Consider the following 22,253-nt stretch of genomic DNA (forward strand, 5'->3'; position numbering starts at 1 on the left):
AATAGTATGTATAAGGTGTATGAAAAAGTCAAGATGACACATATTTTGGAGAAGCAGCAGCATAAACCATAGCTCCTATTTCCCTTTAAAAATATATTTATATTATCTTTAAATATAAATAAAATTTTAAGGATAAGACATTGACTCAGATTTGTTTAAATACTCACATTAGTAATTTGATTCTGTAGTTGTCTTCAGAAGGTGTTTAATTAAACACGCTTATTATCTTATTTGTACAGTTCAGCAGCTGTCAGAATATGTAATTTGAAAGGTCAGCACTTAGGTAGTTACCTTCTAAATGTTGGGGGGGGGGGGGGAACAAAGTTCACTGCTTGTGTACTTTGCCTTTCTTTGAATGGAAACAAAAACCCAAACAAACCATAAAGTCTTAACAATCACTTTGCTTTCATCATGTTTTAAAAGGCTTGTGCAGAGCCTTCATCCTTATGAAGCCAAGCAAGATTTGTCCCTTTATGATGATTACCTTCGAGCAGTTAAAATGCAGGAAAACGAGTTTAGCAGCTGTCAAAATTAGTGCAACTCCAGGGACTAATAAAAAGAAAAACTGTAATGTTGACACATCAGATAACATCCTCGGGATGTGGGACAACACCTAATGTGCGTTTTGTCTGACCTACTATATACGTGTGTGGCAGCCCTTGAGTATAGTCATTAACTTAAATAGGGACCTTATGCTTAGGTTTTAAATTGTATGTACCTCTTAAAGGAGAATAAATGTTATACAGTAAATCTGGGGGATAAAAACATAATCTGAATTTGTAGAGGGCTGCATTTCAGTACTGATGCATGATTAAATGTCCCTTACAAATGTGCGTGCATTTGTTATTTCTTCAGTGTGTGAATATGTATATGGCTAATAATGTTCATATTTATAAAATACTTATATCTATACTTATGTCTATGAGTGACAAAAGCAAATACATATATACAGATGCATTTAATGTATAGCAAGAATTTATAAGAATTACTAAGTATATGTTCTTCAAAAATATTTCCAGATGCTAAAACAAGCTATAAAAATAGTGGTGGAAAATACAAGTATCAAAAAAGCAAAATGGTGTTTCAAGAGAATTTTGTTTCCAAAGTACTGGTTTAATTACCTCGAAATAAATGACTCAAGGACTTGAATGCAGGAGAGGATTGAAAGTCAAAATGTAAAAAAAACACCATCACCCTTGTAGGGAAGGTCTACAGGCTTATCTGGATGAATAGTGATCTAGGAAAGATCTACTTCCCTCCCACCCTAAAGACAATCATGAGAGCACTGTATCTCATAAGTCAGAGAAAGTAGGAAGAGTTTAGAATTGCCAGAAGTCAAGATGAAGTGACTTTTGCAAGGAAATTAAAACAAGCAAAAAGATTCTTTAGATATGTAAATAAGAACAAGATCTGTTTGCATGAGGTAACCTGTACTGGCCCCAAATAAGAATAGTATTTTGATTCAGTTTTAAACTGCGATACAAAAAAGCTGCAAAAGACAGATGCCTAATGATTATGAACATGTGGCAATGGAAGTCACCTCCCTAATGATGGTAACAACGCTCAGAATGTAACATACCCCAAAGAGATTATGGGTGAGAATTGGATAGATGCTTTTAAGTGTTGTGACATTTCAGGTCTGGTAGCAAATATTAAGAAAATGGGGTGAGGAGTAAAGGAAAAGAAAAAAGTAGAAAACCAGAATAAGGTAAACAAGTTTATCAAAGATCTATCTTCCTAAACTAATGTTACTTTTGATAAGATAACTTCTAATTCTGGTAATGTTATGAAGTATTTTCTAATCTTCCTAACTAACACAGTTCAAGCATAAGGAAAATGTTTTCTGTGATGACTGCAGTCACTGTGGTCTGTGTTTTATGTTAAACACTCTAAACTTGCCATGGAGTAGTGGAGTGTTTTATGGCTTGTTTTGAGCTGGAGGAGCAAGAATTGTTGTTCTGTGGACTCTCAAACTTCTTTTTACTGGGTCACTTTGATTCTGGGGATGAAACCCGATGCCTGGAGGGAGTCACTCTCCAGGGAACTTCCCTTCTCTTGCATAGGGTGCTACATAAACTCCCTGGTTTGTCTCTCATCAAAAGACGTTTTCTGTGTAAAGATATATAAACAGCTAGCCTTGACTTTGATACTGTAATCCAATGCCTCCTGAATGTGATTCTTGGACTACTAATGGGATGCAAAATAATAGTAAATGGCTTCTTGCATGTTTGCTGAACCAACCTGTCTTTACAGTGTTGTTATTTGTGAGGTTGAAAGCAGATCTCTGGCACTCAAAATCTAGGAGCTGCCCCGCTACTGCTTTTAAAGCAAGAACTAATCAATGAGGCCTGGAGAGGGATTAAAGCCTGTGTTATGAATGCATTATAAACACTGGTTATTAATGGAAGTTACTGCACTGACTACAGTGAGAAACTCTTGTTCTCCAGGGAGCTCAGAGAAAATCTGCTTTTCAAAAGCAGAATTTACCTCCTGTTCCAAGTGGCACTGCGGAAAAAAGCCAACAGCTCTGAACTAGTATTTCTTTTTCACAAGCAACTGGAGACAAATTTTATTAGAATTTTTGTCCCAAGAGATATTAATTACTGTTGACTGACTGTATTCAGAGAAAGGAGAGGATAGAGGACTGGCCAACAAAAATTTTCAAAACATTTTACCTAAGGGCTGGGATACCTCCCATCGTGTTTGTTTTTTTGTTTTTTTTTTTTTTTTTTTCCTTTTTTTGCTATTCCTTACTTGGGACAATTCATACTGTATGTCTTCTAAAAAAGCGCACACTGCCTTCTCTGAAAAAAATAAAATCTTTTTGCTATTCTCAGGTAGACTGCAGCGGGCCAATCAGTAACAAAATAATCTCTCAGCTGATCTGTTTGCCTTGGTGCTTTCAGTAGAAAATCTGTTGTCTATGCTACCAGATGGTTATAAAGTTACTTGCCCTGCAGTATTAAATAGAAAATAGATGGATTTTGAAATTATTAGAGAGCATAAGTCTGTAAACTCTGAAGCTTTCCTAACTCATACATCTTTAAAGTGCATTCAATATTGACAGAAGGTTTGTAAGTCTTATATTTATAACATTGTTACTGTAAATGTCTTGCATCATCTTGATAAGTAAAAGCAATCTCTGGATGATAATTTAACCTATTTCCATTTTTAAAAGGGATCTGTATTGACACAATTGTCACAATTATGTGACATGTGCTGATAGACTTTGTCAGATTCTTCTTTGTGGATGTTGTCTGAATCATTTTCACTGTCACACAGGGTATACCATAATCTCTCTGAAAGATATTATTTTAAAACCTATTGTAAATCTAATTGCTTTTTTTTGGAATTCAGACCTCCCTAATGTAGATTTTGTATGGGCAGGATATAAAATATAAAGCCAGTATCAATAAACTGTGGTAAAATTTTCCATTCTTAACACGTATGTGGTGGCAGGGCATGAAACCAGGAAGAGACCAAAGAAAATGGGGGATGAGTACAGACCCAGCAATTAGGTGAGAAGAGAGAAATTCTATCTCCATTGGTGCTGTACTTGGGTAGAAAAATGCTTGTGTTAAACACTTAATTGCTGCCATATTTTCAGTAGGAGAGTTTGGTTTGGTTACATTAAAAAATTTGCACTGGCTCCAGTCATTTCATACAGGGAAAGACCTGGAGTTGCAGCAGTTACTGTTCAGCCTGTCCCAAAATTGTGGCAATCCAGGTATTATCTGCATGTCAGTAGAGAAGTACCACACAAGGGAGAAAAAGACATCATCTCCTGCATGTGATCAGCAGTCAGCTTCTTTCCTAACATCACCCAAAATTATATTTCTTGCAATGGTATAGAAATGTATTTTGTCCCGCTCATTAACTTGCACAGTAAATATGATTTTTGGGGGGATTAATCCTCCCCATTGCTGGTGATTCATATATGTCCCAAGCCTAAGAACTCCTGTGTGTCCTACTGTACTCCCTGCCACAGCATTTCAGTACTAGGAAAAGATATTACAACTCCTCTAAACCTCTCTGTTCTCTGCTGCTTCAGCCAAATTTTTTCCAAATTATGCAAGAGTCACTTCAGGAGGCTGCTTTGTAGATCGCAGTGGATGAAGGATGAGAATGCCTGGTATGCCCTTTCAGGTGTGACTCTAAAGCCCACTACCTGCAGCACCTACACAGATTAAAACTGGCTCTCATGACTTGTTTTGTGGTGTGCTCTTCCTAGGCCCTTTTATAGAGGAAGCTGATCTTAGATTAGAAGTAGCTCAGCGCAGCTCTGGTTAGACAAACAAATAACACCGGTGCATGGAGCAGGTGAAGCAGTGGAAGAGCTGACGGGACTCTTCAATGAGGGTCTGAAAAGATTTGAAAACCTGTAAAAGCAAGTTTACAATATCCTCAATTCTAGTCTGTATCTATACACACATGGTAGTTGCGTATGGGGTAAAAAGAGTATTATTTTTTCTCTCTGAAGTGCAACACTCCAGAATAATCCCTGATTTTATTAAACACAGATGCAACATGTGCTACATATCCTAAAGCCTGGCACACTCAAAAGTCAATGCTAGTAGAGTGCTGCAGTTTGCCTGTTTAGGGATGCATGCTGTAAGCATGATGAAACTTTACCTTCAAGAATATTTTACCATATACTTTCTTTGTCGCATTTACTCTTCTACTGATTTATCTGGAGAACACAATTTGCAGATTTTTAGCAGTGGTGTTTAATTGCTGGGATATCAGTATCTATATGTTTTTCAACATCTGAGGACTTACATTCAAGATTGTCTTTTATTTAGTAGAAGTTATGTCTTATATGGAAGTTTTGACTTGGAGGCAAAGCCTGTTGGTTCAGTGGTTTTGGTGTCTGTTGTGCTCACACTTGGATTAGATTATTTTTGGATTCTTCTTGTAAATATGAATTAGATTTTTTTTGTGAATAGCTGTTTACCATTGACAGATTCTTGAAAGGTGGTTATAGATTATTTTTGCTTTAAGCATGTTTTAGTTTGGGTAATATCTTCAGAAATAAAAAAAGAAAATTGAAGTGTATTAGGCATTTTCATTCCAAATGAGAAAATTGTCTGGAACTTTTGCAAAATAAAATAATTACTGATATATGGAACATTCTCTGTGTTCATATACTCCTCACAGGTTTAAGGAAATAAATTTCATTCATGTTTGGCTTATCATATGCATAATCCCATAGAGTTCAAAGTTTTATTTTACACTTCAGTACTGGGAATCGGGATTTCCCAACACAATGTGGTCACGAAAAATGAATTAGCACTGACGCAGAGCTCATGACCTCCTTGGCGCCAAGGGTCTACATTTAGCCAGCTTCCTGCAAGGATATATTTCAAGGAAAGTTTCTCACCGATGCCTAATGTAATTTATATGATCACATTTACTTTTTCATTTAACTTTGATAGGAGTGACTTTAAAAAAAAATCAATTTTTAATAGTTATTTGAATACCATTACCTCGTTGAAAATAAGACTTAATTCCATTGCCTTTGTCTATGCCCGGTTTGACTGTTAAGTCCAGCGTTTTGTTATTTCAGCAGACTTCAAACGTGTAATAAATAAATTTCCACTGGGTTGGCACTTCCTTTTTGCTTCCTGATGTAGGAATTGATTGTTCTTTGCAAGTCTCTCGGGATTTTATGAGCTTTCTCAGAATGACTGACTTGACCACAAATTCAACCATCATAATTTTCAGAAAACATTCACACAGAAAAGCCAATAGAGGCAATTTTTGGAACAATAGTGACTGCTGCGTATTGTATGAGATCAAATGCCTTCTCAGGTGTGACAGGAGATACAAACAATGATGGAATTGACTCAAAATATTGTTAGTCATGGGATTAGAGACAGTTGAAGGGAAGGTTGTTAATAAGAAATGTTGTATAAGAGAATATTCTTAGAATAAGGATTTCTCAGAAGGGGTATCTTTATACATAAAAACACTAATGTGATCACTTAGACAACTCAGCAATTTAGCTTAGCAAGATCTAGGGAGATGAAACAATATTAAAACTACTTACTGAACTCATCTTAGGATAAGAACGTAGTGAAGTTTTATAAAATCCAAATTAGCTAAGTAATATAATTGAATAATGAAATATCTCAGAAAAAAAGAAAATAAATTAAAGCAATAAAAATGGTTAATTGAGAAATTAGAACTTAAGGGTTCAATCCAACTGTTAGAGAGAGAGATATGCCCAGTAGCATTTTAGATGTTCAGGTCTCCTGTAGGCCTTGCTTTTATACCTGACAGCCCTCAACTGAAGTGTCAGATATTCCTGGTGTCTAAAATGGCAAGAAATAGATATGTTTAGTCTCAGAAATCGCCTTCTAATATTCTACTAACCATTCAGTAGTATTGGTGTATACATATATATTTATTTAACTGGTTAGTAATAAAATATTGTCTCTTAGTTGATACAACTGGATCAATAAAATGAGTTTTTCTGGATAGCTCAACAGAATTGATCTTTATCTGTGATTTAATATATCATTCCTTCTTAAGCATTTTTGGCCACAGCTGGGTATGATTTGTCTTCTGTGCCAAATTGTGTGAAATATTTTTCCTAATATCCAATCTAAACCTTCCCTGGAGCAACTTGAGGCTCGCTCTTCTCATCCTATCACTTGTTACTTGGGGGAAGAGACCATCACCCACCTCTCTACAACTTCCTTCCAGGTAGCTGTAGAGAGCGATAAGGTCTCCCCCTCAGCCTCCTTTTCTCCAGGCTAAACAACGCCAGTTCCCTCAGCGGCTCCTCATAAGACTTGTACTCTAGACCCTACACCAACTTTGTTGTTGCTCTTTGGACATGCTCCAGCACCTCAAAGTCTTTCTTGTAGTGAGGGATACAAAACTGTTTCTATGATTGCAGCTACATCATAGTTTTCTAGCTGCAAAATGGCTTTCAACTCTGCCTGTTTGTTGCCCATGCTATGTGCACTGGTGTAGATGCACTTTTGTTGGGTTCTTGATCCCGCCACCTTTTTTGGGTGAGAAGCCCCAATTCTTACATGACTGTTCTCAGGCACTTCTGTGGTTTCTAACATCAATAATCTTTGTGTCTTTGCTGCCATGTGGATCTCCATTCCCTACCTCTGCTGAGATGGCAGTCTGAAGGACCTCGCTAGCACACTGTCCCTCAAACACTATCATGATGCCCCTAGGCTTATCTCTAGTGAGACTGGTTTTATCCCTTTCCCACTGTGGTCATTTTCCATAGAATCATAGAAAAAAAATAGATTGGGGCCCCTGGAGCTCACCTAATCCAACCTACTCAAAGCAGGGGGAGTTTCAGGTTGCTCGGGCCCTTGTCCAGCTGAGTTTTGAAAACCTCTATGAACAGAGATACTGAAACCTCCCTGGACAGCTTGTTCTAGTGCTGAAATGAACCTCATCGCGAAATGTTTTTTTCCTTTTACCTAGTCAGAATTTCCCTTGCTGCAACTTGTGATGACTGTGTCTTGTTCTCTTTGTGGACCTGCAAGAGAAGTCTGGCTCTGAATCTCTTTTCTCTACAGTCACCCACTAGGTAGTGGAAGATGGTGGTCAAACATCCTTAGACTTATTTGGGCAGAACAAACTATGGCTCCTTCAGCCTCTCCTTCCACATCTTGTGTACCACCACCATCTCAGTGGCCTTCCACTCAGTTGCCTCCAGTTTGCCCAGGTTGTTGTTGATCTGGGTAGCCCAAAACTGGGCACAACATGTCAAATATGCTTCTGTGGGTGCTGACCAGAGGGAAATAATCTCTTCCATTTTCCTTCTGACTTTATCTCTTCACACAGCCCTGCTTCATTGCTGCAAGGACACTTTTATGAATCATGTTAAACTTGTTGCCCACCTAGATATTCAGATCCTTTTGTACAGAGCTGCTTTTTTAGACTGTCTGTCCTTCATCTGTAGTGTTACATGGGCTTATTCTGTCCAAGGTGTGGGGTTTTGTATTTGTACTTTATGAGGCTTCATCTAGACCTCATCCTTCAGCTTGTCAATATCACTCTGAATGACAGCTCTACCCTACATGACATTGACCGCTGCCCCCAGTTTGGTGTCATTCCTGAACTTTATCCAAAGATTGTATGTAGAGTTAGTGGATTGAATATTCTAGAGAGGAACAGTGAAAATGAATGTAAATTCTGTAATATCATGTAACTAAGTTTTTGGATGTTTGATTTGGATTTCTAAGTGCTTTGACCAAATTTTTCAGTTTCCAGTTTCTCTGGAGCCAAATTGGCACATATCTGGGTTGAACTTCTATTGCTCTATCAGATCATATTGGCAGATTTTTTAAGAAGTCAATGTTTGCCAGTACTATATGGCAGAAAATGAGATTGTGTAGTTATTTCCTATTCCAAATACAGAGTAAAGCTGTATTAAATATTTAAACACAGTAACTGTTGGAAAATATGTTTTGTAATGGTGAATGATGCATAATTACCATTCCTAGACTTAGTATTAAAAATATTTCTGGAAAGCATTTTAAGTGACACAGAAGTAAGTGTGAAATATACATTTAATTTATACTTAAAAAAAAAGCGCTTTTGTATGATAAAAACAGTATTTAACTGACTGGTTTTAGTCTTAAAATAGAAGGATTACTATCATTACATTACATATTCTATATGGATTAGAAGCTATGTGGTCATTCTACAGGTATCAAATGCATACTGCATTTTCCATGCCAAACAGTGTAACTCATTAGAAGGAGTAATAAGTCTGTCTGTAACCTCTGTTTATTAATTCCTAATTTATATTTGAATCAATTATTGTTGGAATGGTCCTTGTGTGACCCTTGGGAGTCTTGGGTTCTAACAGAAGCTCCCCTGCCCTTAATGCAGCATGTGAATGACACTAGCAGACGGTGGTGGCAGAGGCCACACAAGGCTGAGGTCACCCTGGGTACAGGTCCTGGGGCACTGGAGGAGCAGTTGTCCCCTCCAGCTTCTGCACCACTTCCAGGGCTTTGGCTTCTCTGAGCTCATTTGGGAAGCTGGCAAGTTATGGCTCTTGATGATGTGAAGATTTGGGTATGTGAGTCATGGATTAGTGTGTTTCCTTTGAAAATTTAAGATGTAGCTTTCCTTTGCTCAAATGTTTAAAAAATTCTGTTGGCACAGTCATTCACTTGGGAATAAGTGGTTATTTGATTACCGTGCAAATGTTATATTAATGAATGGAGTATAGCATCACGTAATTTTCCTATGTTCCTACCACAGAAAAAAAAAGTTGAGGGCTTTGATCCAAAGTACTCATGTTTCCTGTTTTCATCCACCAGTTGTACACTTTTACCACGTTGTGTGGAAAGATGACTGGAATTGTATATCCTGTCTAAGTAACTACTATGCAAGTTTGTACTTGGGGGTGAATCAGCTCAGAAATATTAGTACATGCTGCCATTTGCTGAAAAGAACTGAAACTACTTATTAATTTGTCAATGTATCTATGCCCTGTATAATCATAATAATTCAGCCATTTTAATGAGAATTTTATGTCCAATGGCATAACTTTCAGTCTTCAGTTGTAACTAACGTGCAACTAGTATCTAAAATTAAATAGAAGTAAAACTACATTCAGCAGAGCACTTGTTCTCATCCACCTGCACAAATTTATAAAATTGCTATTAAGAGACTAAAACTGAGAGTTTGATTTCTGTTGCTCAATAACTAATTCAAAGTGGGAGAAGCTGTATGTAGAGTAGTGTGACAACTGATATTTTCATTGTCACAGCTTTTCAAAGAGAAGGCGAGTCTAATTAGAGGAAATATTAAATACCAGTCTTGCAATGTAAATATCTGAAGTTCTGTATCACTGCGCTCAATTTTGTATTAGGAGAGAAACTATATGATGCCACATTCAGGCCTTCTTCATGACAGTTTACTACTATGGAAGACAGAAGAAGCAAGCAAGGAGGTTGGGTGCCACAACACTGGCTGTGGTATGATCCAGGGACAAAGATCAATCGGTCTCAGGCTTGGAAGTAGGGAGATTATCATGAACAGGGTATCAGCCAATGACTAAAGAGACCATGGTGGGACATAAATCATTGTACAGTGATTGCACATGAAATTAAGCACTGAAGCTAAAAAGTGAGAGAAGCTCAGAGAGATTTGATGTGACATTTTACATTAAATTCCAGTAATGCTACGTAAAATATACTTTCTTACACAGAGCTAAACATATAGTTCTCTTACTGGTTGTATAATAGTAGGTAAAAAGATGTCTTCTCTAAATCATTGATAATGTGTACTGGGGGGAGATGATGCGGCATGGGACACACTTTAAAAGGCCTGTGAATTGCTGCAGTATCAGAGCAAGACTGGTAATCTCAAAGACCTAGTACAGGGCTCATTTCTTTGTTCAGGGTAAAATCTTGTCATCCTTATTGTAAGGAAATTTTGATATTTGGAAAGGGATACTTTCTATTCCTGGTAATATTTTTTTTTCTTCTTGTTTTTGTTTTCTTTTGTTTTGTTTTTTCTATATGTAATTGCATTTTATCTAACAAAATAGGAAGCAGTTCAAAGCAAGTTTTTTCCCAGATTTCATTTTGAAAATCAAATCTCTGATATTTTTTTACCCTATCTACCTGTGTATACACATTATATATACATATATGCATACATGTATATCATCTCTATACACACATTTATGCATCTATCATTTATATCTACAGAGATATATAAGTTTATTTGGTTATCTAAGTATATATGTTTGGGAATTTATGAGGTGTTCTGAAAACTATTTAGAAAAACAGTTCTATACTTTAAAGAGAATATTCATTTTATTTATTTATTTATTTTAACAGTAAATAAGACTAAAAAATATATCATACTTTTTGGAGACCTCTCACAATGATAACAGTTTTTACCCAGGGATCAAGAGAGGAATTAACCATCATTTTGTTAGACTTGGATGCTGGTACCTACATTTTGCCTGTGAAGCATTTCCCACATAAAGCATGTCAGAATATAAGACCCACTTTTGTGTGCAGATTCACTGAAATTATTGTTTTCAACAGAAAGCAGTGGGAAAAAAAAAAAAAAAAAGCCTTCCTGAGCTACAATTCTGGCACTGTTGTGGAAGGGGGGAAAGATGGTTTTACTACTGATCTGGGATTGTTATGCATTATTTTTCTGTCTTTCCTGCTGTCTTTCAATGACAACCATTCCCCTTTTCTCAAGAACTGGACCATAATATGGATTTTGTTGGACGTGGGTAGCTTCTTGCAGTCAGTTGGGATTGTGTAGGAAACTGGTCAGTCATTTGAGTTAGGCATTGAAGGTAAACTGTTTGTAAGGTTTTGTAATAAAGGAAGAACTTTGCTTTTCAGTAGGATATGTATAGATGTGGGGTTTTGAGATTACATATGGAAGGATGCATGAACTTAACTGAGCCAGAAAGGAGACTGTTGCTCTGCCCTTGTGAAGATATTGGTGTTCCTCACAGAAAGAGTAGCTGTGGGTGAAGGATAGAAATGGATCAGAAGAGTTGGCCAGAGGCTGTATTGTTAATGTTATATGGGATCAGACCATATAAACCGTATATTATATATGACCTATACATGATATATAGTCAGACCACCTGTCTCACTAGTGCTGGATACCAGATCTTAATACCTGGTTGTGCAGCACTTCAAGCATTTTTACTTCCTATCAAAGTTTTCAGTGAAATAGAGGATCTGTCTTGTTTGCATTTTGTCATGGGAATTTGTCTACTGTCTACGGACTGTTAGAAAACAGCCTAACGCTGATCTGAAAAGTCTTATGCAAGAGCAAAAAGCCATTTCTATTGGTTTTAATTTTCAGTGCATCTGACATTAAATATTTGTTTCATTTGTTGAAAATTTATGAAATATATGACTAGCACTGGAAAAGTCATTTTATTGAATTATATGAAAACCTTGCAGTGTTCTCTGTCTTAATTGTAGTTAAGCATCTCTAGAGAATATGTTTAACACTGTTTTTTCTATATTTTGGTATGAGAGAGAGATGCTAGATCTTTGTTAGAAATGCATAATATTTAGCATAATCTGGTAGTAAAACAGGATTTATCAGATTTCTAACTAAAGAAAAAAATTAGCTATTGCTTATTTTTTTAAGTGCATTAAGGGCATATTTGATGTTCTTATACACGGTATGTCTCAGTAGATGGAAGGATCCAGCGGAGTAACTTCCTCTGCTTATGAAAATGTTTTATACTTAGCAGATGACAGTTTAGGTCGATTGTTTTCTTTGGTGGTAAAATGAAATTAAATGTATGCAGTGCAAGCAAAAAAATATGCAAAAATTAACATTCTTAAGGCTTTCTCATACTTTCAGGGCTTTAGAGGTAGAACTGATCTCTCATCCATTCTAGAGCATTGTTTTTGACTTTGAAAGACAATTACATTTTTCTTCATTTCAGCTATGATAAATTTGGACATGTGAATGCTAAGTATCAATGCACATGTGGGTTTTGAAGATAGGCAAGCAGAACATTATCTGATTGCTGCAACAATGGCTTTTTGCTGCAAGATAATATCAAATTAAACAGCTTTCTCATTTAGCAGATAGCTTCATCAGAAACAATACAAATGAGACTTAAAATAGATTCATGGGCCATGTGTAGTTCTCTTATATCTTACACAAACTCAGGTTAAGTATTTTTGAAGCTCACTAAGTGAATTTTCTAACTCCAACTCTCCCCAATTCCCTGAGAATCCTGTAATTTTTTTAGTATTCAAAGTGTGTGATGGGAAGTAAAAAGATGAAGATGGATTTTCAGCCTTTAACTCACATCTGGAGAAAAAAGTTAAATATTCACAATCTCAACCCATCCCTCCAGAATGACTGGTGTCAATGATATGTTATTGTTGATAAGCACCATGAATATGAGTGTGTTTCATTCTTTCATATCAAGCATTACAATAAAATGTGCTCTTGGTTGCACGTACAAATCCTTGTGAAAGTAATTTCAAGAAAGCAGATTCTGAAACATTAGTGGTAGATACAGTGCTCACCAAGTAAATTGGCCAAAATATCTGGAAAATGGCAGCTGGACCACTGAGTTTTGCACTGGCTTGAGGCAGTTTTATTGCATGTAGCGCAATTACAAGCTGGACTCGTGGGGAGGTTATCACAATCAGCCAAAGGTGAGAATGTGTTACTGTACTGATGTCAGATTGGAACTCACCCTGACTTTCGCCCTGAGTTTATATTATGAAATTACTGAAAAACTTGGAGATGAATGTTTGACAGACTCTTCATGTGTATAAATAATGCAGTATTTTGCATTTTAGATCTCTGATTTTCCTGAATAGAAGGAAAAAAATGAGACTTTTATTATTGACATAAGAGGAATGACTACTGTCTTACTCATCTGTCTTTAATAGATTTTAAACCATTGAAGTTTAAGTAAAGACGCTTTTTTGTGCAAAATGCTTTTCTTTTCTGAATTCTTTCAGTGGTTATACCTGACTAAACCTGAAGATGATAGCTTAGGAAATGGAAATTTATTGCTTCCAATGAAGTATATAAAATAATAAATAATCATATCAACAGTTAGCATCGTAAATCAAGAAATGTTCTAAAAGAATTACGTGCACTCCAGGCAAGGCTGAACAAAGCAGATAAAAGTATAAGTATAAACAAGTTCCAATTGTGTCAATTTACCCTGCAAATTCATGAAACCACAGCAAAAATACAAAAATGTGTGGAGGGTTTTTTTGTACATTGTAGAACAATGCAACTCACAACAGTAAGACTTTCTTAGTCAAAGAAAACAAAACTTGTCATATCCTACATAAGAGAAGCATGGCAAAAGTGAGAAATGAGAATTAGTCACATGAACTAGATGAAGAGGATTTATTCCCATACTTGTCAAGCCTCCAGAACTACAAACTAATTGCAAGTGATAACCTTCAGGACAGTTTAGTCCCTTCTCTAACATCTGTTGATGTGTTACAAGAACATAATAGTCAATTAAATGGTACTGGAATCCAGGTCTTCCATTTTAAAATCAACAACAATAGTTTAGAATATTATGTTCTACATTTGTGACCCCAATTTTATTAACTTATTTCATACAAAGTATAACAACTCAGAATGGAGTAAGAGAACCTTTTCCATGTGTTCTGGGCATAAAGATGTTATTACTTTCTGAATATCTACTGGATTTTACTTCACATGGCAAATAGAGATGTCATCAGTTTACCTATCTTGATGCAGTTTAGGCATATAGTTACGCTGTAGTATAGGCATTTGCAGAAGTTCCTCTTCAGTTTAGGGAAACTTTGGAAACTTGCCTCCTATGAATGGGTGCAAATGAAAGAAGATTTTTAGGGTCTAAGTTTAGGATTTAGGTACCCCTCACAGTGAATATAAAGTCAATTGTGGGCCTTAAACCCTTATATATTTTTCCTTTGTGTCCTTTGGTTTTCCTCTTCACAGATTCTTCAGTGGTGAGTAAGGAAATTTTAAGTGCTGACTCATGAGTATTTGTAAGACCTAATTAGTTTCTGGTATGGAATTTCACTATGTTGCAAACTCCCACATGAGGAACAATATAGTTAAGAGACCACAATTTGGTCTAAATTATCTTTTTTTTAAAACTTCCTGAACCTTATATAAAACAGTTTTGCTGTCAGTGGGGGGTTGCACTTAATCTTAATTAACACTTCATTAATGGTGGGATGTTTAACTTTCTCTGTCTTACTTTTTCAGTCCTTTTCCATTAGGCATGCTCTGAGCTTTCCAATGTTGCTCACTCTCTTGAAAAGCTAACAAGAATTTTAGTAGATATCTGTCACTTCATTTTGTGTAAAAACAGTAACAAAAGTTATGGATGATATCTTCTCAAGCTACAGAGTTCTAACAAACAGCTATAGTTACCCATGTGGTAAATGTAAAGAGTTTCCAGGCAGAATATTTGTGAGGATATGTACTTCTTCCCTCCTTGAGCCATCAACGATGTTAGAATAACCTGTAAAGAACAGGAGCGCTTGATGACATTTACCAGGCCTTGCTACTCTGAAGACTGATCACAATCTTACAGTGATGCCATTAAAATGAGTAATACCATTTAAATCAGAAGAAGGAATCAGTGATGTCAGCAACAAGCTGTCTCCTGCAGACATAATGGTTTTAACTTGCCTTTAGCCTAACCTCTTCTTGATGTTCTTCTCAGAGGCCAAAATAATTATTTATTTATTTAGTCATTTTTGCTTTCCTGAGTATTGATTTTTCTTACTGAGAGTTTGAGAAGCCCCCTAATACAGATGATCTTCAGTCTAAGCTAAAAGCAGGTCCAAGAAGCTGTCCTATGTGTAAGTCACAGAAGAAGCCAAGATCTTGGCAGCACTGGTGGCTGCAGCGGCATGCCCAACTTGAAACCATTCAGAAAGAGTATGTTGGCAGGTGATAGAGTGAAAAACTGAATGGGGACTGCAGGCTGTGAAAGGTGAAGTTTTATTAACCTTCTGGTTGTTTATGGGCTTTTTGTCATATCATTGTTAGAGTTACTAAAATAAAAACAGCTATTTCGGAAGTATTTTTCAAAATAAACTACAGTTAAATAATATAAGATATACTTCCTTGATGTTTTCAAGAACAATGACACATAATTAATAAAGAGAAATGTTAACTGGTAGATCCTCAATAGCTAAAGACCTGTGATTGTAATGATTTGTAAAATCTAAATGTTTGTAAACTTAATACAGTATAAATCTAATGCAGTAATGTACTGAATGAATAGATGAACTTCAAACACTTGAATTCCCTAAAGTGTAACCTATTACTGAATATTAACCTTTCAAAAGAATACTGATTTTTTATATATATATACTTGCAGCAATATTAAAATATCTCATTGCTGCACTGTCTGTTCTTGCAAATAAATATATGAAAGTGCTGTCAGATAGTTTCCTCCCAGATGACCCTAATATGTACTTAATACATATTTGAAAACTGTTTTTCAAAACTAACTTTGATAATGCTTACTCTCTACATATAGCATGTATTTGTATTTTTTTCACAGTTTGGAAATGTAAGCATATGTTAGTACTACATCTTCCTCTAACGAATGTAACTGATTTGAATCACCTCAGAAAAAATATTTCAGTATTTGCTTTTTTTAAGCTTAACTTAATTTTACTTTAGTTTAATTGTGGGTAAACTTCCAGGCAGTGTATCTGCTCATATGTTTAGATTTTTTATTTTTTTTTTCTGAAAGCAATAGAAGTCTAATGTATTTTAGTGCTTCTGTATCAGGTTATTTGCTGTATTTTAAAACAGGTATCTCAAAATGGTTTCTTAAAAACTGATTGGAGCAACTGAAACCAATATAGTTGCTAACTTTGTGTTAACCCACAGACTAAGTTGAGCCTAGAGTGTTCTATTGACTTGGTAACTCTCTGCATCCAAATTACTGGACAGGGTGCAGGCTGATGAAAAGCACATTAATCATACGAAGGCAACCTGAGTTTACAAATACTATCTATCCTTAAAAATGGCATTACCCTTCTGGGAAGGTTCCTCTGATCACATTTCATCCATGTTCACAGTTGTATAAAGCATTGAGGTGGGTATGTCTCTGCTAAGGAAGAGCACAGACCTCAGTTTTTCTGTGGTATGTTTGAAGTCTCCCTACCAGCCCTTGAGCCCTGGATTTTTTCCACACAGTGTGATTGAGATGTGAACATAAACTCAATTACAAGGCTGAATTTTGTTCTAAATTGATGTGCTGGACATCACTGATGACTGCAATAACTGCAATGTTAGACTGCAGAGACAGTATCCAAGCAGAATTAAAGCTTGTGTTTTTTACAGGGACAGTGGTATCATAAATTGTCTTTTATGTTTTAAGTATAATCTGCTAGTGTGATTTCTGCATCTGTTAGTTTTACTTGCATGTTTGCTTTGGGAGGCTCTCAACTGTAATAATTTTTATTATTATTATTTACTTTGACAAATTGGATTTGCACACTCAGAAGGTAAAGTTCTTTTTAACAATAGTTCTTTCATGTATGTATAGTTACGAGTATTGCTAGACATCTAAAAATATATTAATCCCCATATTGGCATGATTATTTAAAGTAGAGAGAGGAAAGAGCTCTTAATGATAATAGAGATGAAAGCAATGCCGTTTTTAGTGAGAGACTGGATATAAAAGAGAAAGGGAAGGGTTAGAGTTAACACTGATATGTGAGAAAGACTGAAAGGGAAACACAGATATTCTTATGGGGAGACTGAGATATGGTCCAGAAATCTGAGAGAAGTAATTTGAGAGAGGGGGCAAAGGGGGAAGAGTTCAATGACCACATACAGCTGATTATAAATATAGCAAATAGATAAAGAGTTTGCTGAAACTCAGTTGAAAGGTCAATGTCTGTCAGGAATGGATACAGTACTCTAACCCAGGAAAAATATCTGAATCTACAAGATGTTATTTTCATGACAATGTTTTGATGAGAAGAAAAGGAAATAAATGGTAATATACAATTTTCAGAGATTTCCATAGTGGTTTGCCACAAGTAGAAATGCTTATACAAAAGAGCAAAGAATTGTCTTTTAAGAAATTTTTATTTTTCTGGAATGCACTAAGTTTTGTATATTCTCAAGTTGAAGTAAGGTCCCCTGATTCACAGCTTCAGACTACAGATAAAATTTTTATAATGATTAATTACTGAAATTTTAGAAACAGTGCTATTGTAAAATTGGTGATCTCTTAATGCTTGCTACTGTTCACATTCCATTACAACATTTGGACATGAAAATATAGATAAGTCCAGATACATCATTATATAAAAATGTTTTGATCTGTCCAGAGCTTTTAAGAACTCAGGGGTAATCTGGAGTTTTAAACCTGCATTAAACTGGCCTAATTTCATTAGTCCTTCATATTTTTATTACATAAAAAAAAAAAAAATACCTGGTCCATTTGATCCTAGTATTTCATCACTCAATCAGAAGGTTGTCCTGTGTTATTTCCCAGATGTTTTATCTGAAATGGAAAAGGAAAAGAGAAAGAGAACAAAAGGAAGATATTAAATAAATTATCGACTCTTATTTTCATTTTTTCAATAAAGTAAAAATCCTATATTAAAAATTATTACTATGTCATATTGAGTAAATTACAAAAGTTTGAAAATTCTGAGTTGATCACCTTTAAACTTTTCTACATGAGGGCAACCTTTTGTACCTCCAAATAATACAAAATTAAATAACATTTAATAAAATAAATAATCTTTAAAGAATATACTCTTAAATTAAATATAAATTAAATAATATTTAAAAGAATACAGTCTCTTCATCAGGCTAATCTGTTGCTGATCTTACTGGCAGCATAAATTATTCCTTTCCTAGCTTTGGGCAGAGATGTGATAGCTCGATATGCTTCCAGAAAATCCGAGAGAGATATGTTAAAATTCAAGGGCATCTGGAGTTGTCACTGAGATCTGAAGACTGAAAATGAGAATACTGAAAGCAATCCTAACACTAAGCCTTTCAAGATGATATGGTACATATGCAAGGTTTCATGCTGGTCTTTCAAACAGAACTAAGAGAACTGATTTACTATCAACTTGTTCAACACAAATTAAACAAACGTCAACGGACTAACACCACTCATACTGTAAATAGCATGTTCTGTTAATACAGGTAGAGAGGAGTTGCTCTGCATAATTTCTGGTCTCCATATAGTACAATATTGAAAGAGTACAGAAACTGTCATAAATTCCTGATGAAATGCAAGCGTAATTCTGTTTACTATTGAATGTGATTTACTGCAGTTACACACACACTCTCTCTCTCCCCCCACCTGTATTTTCTGTAGAAGGCACACGGGATTTAGACAAATACCAACGTAGGAATTTTATTCAGAGTTAGTGCAGAATAACTTGTATATAGAATTATCAACTATGGCTTTTGATCTTCTTTTAAGATGTATAATTCCTTTTAAAATATATTTTAAGAATACTAAATTAAGATTTGAAATGAAGATAAAAATTGCTAGGAGATTGTAATCAAATAACACTTCAAAACTGAAAGTGGTGTAAATCTATAAACTACTTTATATAATAGATGCAAGGAGGACTTCCTATGCAGATTATGCCACCACTCTGTATTTTTCCACAGTTAAACACTAGCTTAAATATAGATGATTTTGTGACAGTACTGAGATAAACAGAATTGCATTTTATCACATAGAATATGAAATCTGTAGCCTACACTAATGATAATGATGGTATTTATTGTGTTCTTGTGTATAATGCAGTTTTAAAATCCCAGTATTTTCATGTAATTGGAGAGCCCGATTACCAGAAAATGCTATCAACTGTTTGCATATATTATTCTACTCATCTGCACACATTTGAGAACAGATGACCAGTCACTTTTCTCAAGCATAAACCCAATTTGTGGTAACTTCTAGAAGTCAGATGTTTGCTTTCTTTAAATCTGAGTTTTACTTAGTGATTTACATACTTTATTTCCAAAGGTCTCAATATTTGCAAAGTTAAGAAACTGAAAAACAATGCATTCAAGAAAGTAATTCTTACTGAATGCTGATGTTTGTAATAAAGTTGGAGCTTCCTGTTCAGTGCTCTCATTTTCAAGGTCCCTGCCTTCCCTTCCCTACCCTGATGGGTTTTAACATTTTGGAGTGTAGCATGCTCAGCAGAAATCCAAATATCTGCTTAACCAGAATGATTTTATTAGCTCTATTTTAATGAATTCCTTTCAAATAGTTTAGACATGAAAAGTAAGCATTGCTCAGTTTTGTTTTGTTTTGTTTTTATTTTCACAGTATTGTAAAATGCACTTTTTATAATCTATGTAGAATTACTTTTTGGAATGCAGTTTTGCTCTCTTTTCACTTGCGCCCTCCTCCTTTCAACCACAAGTACATATTTTATCTGTTAGCTACTGGTTTACTTAATCTCTATTCATGATTTCAGATTTGGTTTGTTCTTTCCCCACTGCCTCTCTTCTATATTGGGCTTGGACAGAAATTAAAAAGCTTGTTTTGGGAGCTTCACCTACAGTTTGTTTTCTCAAGTCTTCATTAAAGTTTGCTCTTTAACTGATTTGTTAAGGTATTTTCTGCTTCCTTCAAGCAGCTGACATATAGAAGTGGATGTCTGGATCTTTAGTAACACTGAATTAAGTTTTGACCATTAACCTCTTGCTATCAGATTGACATTGCCAGTTTAGACCCTGATGATTTGAATGACCACTAATCCAAACGATGGGAATTTGTGCTGTTATACTAGCTAAAGTTGTATATCAGTGTTAAATTGTCATCCAGAGTTCTACCTTCATTTGATTGCTGAGGCAATGTAGTAATAAAGACATTCCTCAGTATTTGTATGACTAACCTTCATCTTCTTATCCTATTTGGATAATAAATAGCTGGTCTGTTAGGAGGAACACTGAGGACACTAGACATACAGTGGAAAGTTTGGACTTCCAAACTGCCTTTCATCCTGCCTTCTTGTTAGACTGTCTCAACCCACGATGGGGACTGAATAATTAAAAGTAGTTTTCACTCAGTTTTAGGAACTCTGATATCTAAATATGCAAGAAGCTAGAAAAGCAACCCCACTCCCACCGCTGCCCAGGAAATAATCTGAAATTTCAGTATTTCATTAATAACTCCTTTAAGAACAGCTCCTTAGAACCACCACTGATATCTAAAATTATTTTTACGGATCTGCACACTCCTGTCACAAAAATCTTGTTCTGTAGCTTTGCTTCTTCTACTTCTGCATGTAATAAAGTTTCCATAATTTAACAACTTCCTTCCAACTTCTGAAATAATTTATTTTTGAATTGATTGTTCTATGCACATTGCTCTTCCCATGCAAGTTAAAAATCTTACCTCTTTTTAGAGTTGTAGATGTTTGATTTCATATTATCTTTAATAAAGAGAAGCCCTGACAATTTTTTCTGTCAATCCATACCAGAATGGTAGAAGTCCTTTCATATCCCCATTAGAATATAAATTGTATTTTTTTCCTTCAAAGTATTTTTGCACACACGTACATTGTTGATCAAGATATCAGATTGACCTTATGAAAGAGTAAAGTGCACCAAAGCATTCTGAATTATTTAGTTGTAAATTTTACAATATAGCCTGTAATACCAAATAAAAAGCATAGTTAGCATTTCACTTTCATACTAATAACCTTCAGTAGACATTACTTTATATTACTCTATAGGAATGCTAACAAGAAATAAAATAGAAGGTGAATATATTGGAATGTGAATAGTTGCTGCTGTCCTTTAAACATAGTCCTTATTCTTGGGTAATGTACAGAATCTCTAATGTTTTCTTTAGTTATTAATTGTATTTGCTTTGCTAGTTTCATCCTAGAGACAGAAATATGACCGGGTCATGAAACATTAAATACAGCTCTTTCAAATGACATATACAACAGGTGTGAGAAAATGGCTGTAGTCTTCCTCTCATAAATGTGCTTTTTCTTAATTGCCTTTCCCATGTTTTTGAACCCTGATAATAAAGCTGTAGTTCCTTTTTGAGGCAGATGATTAACCATTCTCACCATCATATAATACAATTTCCATTTTATTTTAAACATACTTTGCATGATATAAAAATATTGATCACAGTGAGCTTTAACAATTGTTACTGCTATAAACAGAAATGCTGCACAATGGTTTTAGTGGAAATAAATTATATAGTCATTATCTCTTTTTAAAAAAAAAAAAATCACAAGAAGGAAAACCTAGGCTGTTTGGTCATTGGTGGAAAATAAGTCCTTATTGAGTTCTTTACAAAACATGAACCCCAGTTATTTTCTACGTTTGCTTTCCACATCTTGAGAAAAGCACAATGAGTCTGTCTCTGAAAGCCCCACAGGGTCTCTGGTGAACATTTAATTCCAAAATATTAGCAAAGTTTCTGTTGCTCTTTTGTTCTAATGGAAAAAATGTACACCAAAATAGCAAGTAGTGCTCTCTTCACTAATTCATAAGTGGTCTTTTCCAATATGTGGGTACACAGCGGCACACTTCTTCACTAAAATAAAATCCAGCATCACAGCGTTTCGTTCGGACTGTACAGGGCGGTCTGTAACAACTAAAGAAATGAAAAAAAGTGGGCATTAATATAACATGATCATAGATAATAACCTGGAGTAGAAAACTGTGCATTTAGGTTGCCATTTCTTGATGGGATATTTAATTTCTACAATTACATATCCTTTAGCTTCTGTTTATGATGT

General features: G+C 35.2%; 1 protein-coding gene across 1 annotated transcript in view; it reads right to left on the reverse strand.

Moving 5' to 3' along the window:
- Positions 1-21,565: 21,565 nt before the first annotated feature.
- Positions 21,566-22,253, reverse strand: part of VEGFC (vascular endothelial growth factor C) — an 80,203-nt gene continuing 79,515 nt past the window's right edge. The window contains exon 7 of the mRNA XM_042808435.1: positions 21,566-22,108. Within this exon, the coding sequence (XP_042664369.1) occupies positions 21,994-22,108 (115 nt within the window). The 3' untranslated portion in view covers positions 21,566-21,993. The remainder of the gene's footprint in view (positions 22,109-22,253) is intronic.

Source organism: Tyto alba, unplaced genomic scaffold (assembly GCF_018691265.1).
Source record: "Tyto alba isolate M040663 unplaced genomic scaffold, T.alba_DEE_v4.0 Super-Scaffold_6, whole genome shotgun sequence".
Taxonomy (NCBI): domain Eukaryota; kingdom Metazoa; phylum Chordata; class Aves; order Strigiformes; family Tytonidae; genus Tyto; species Tyto alba.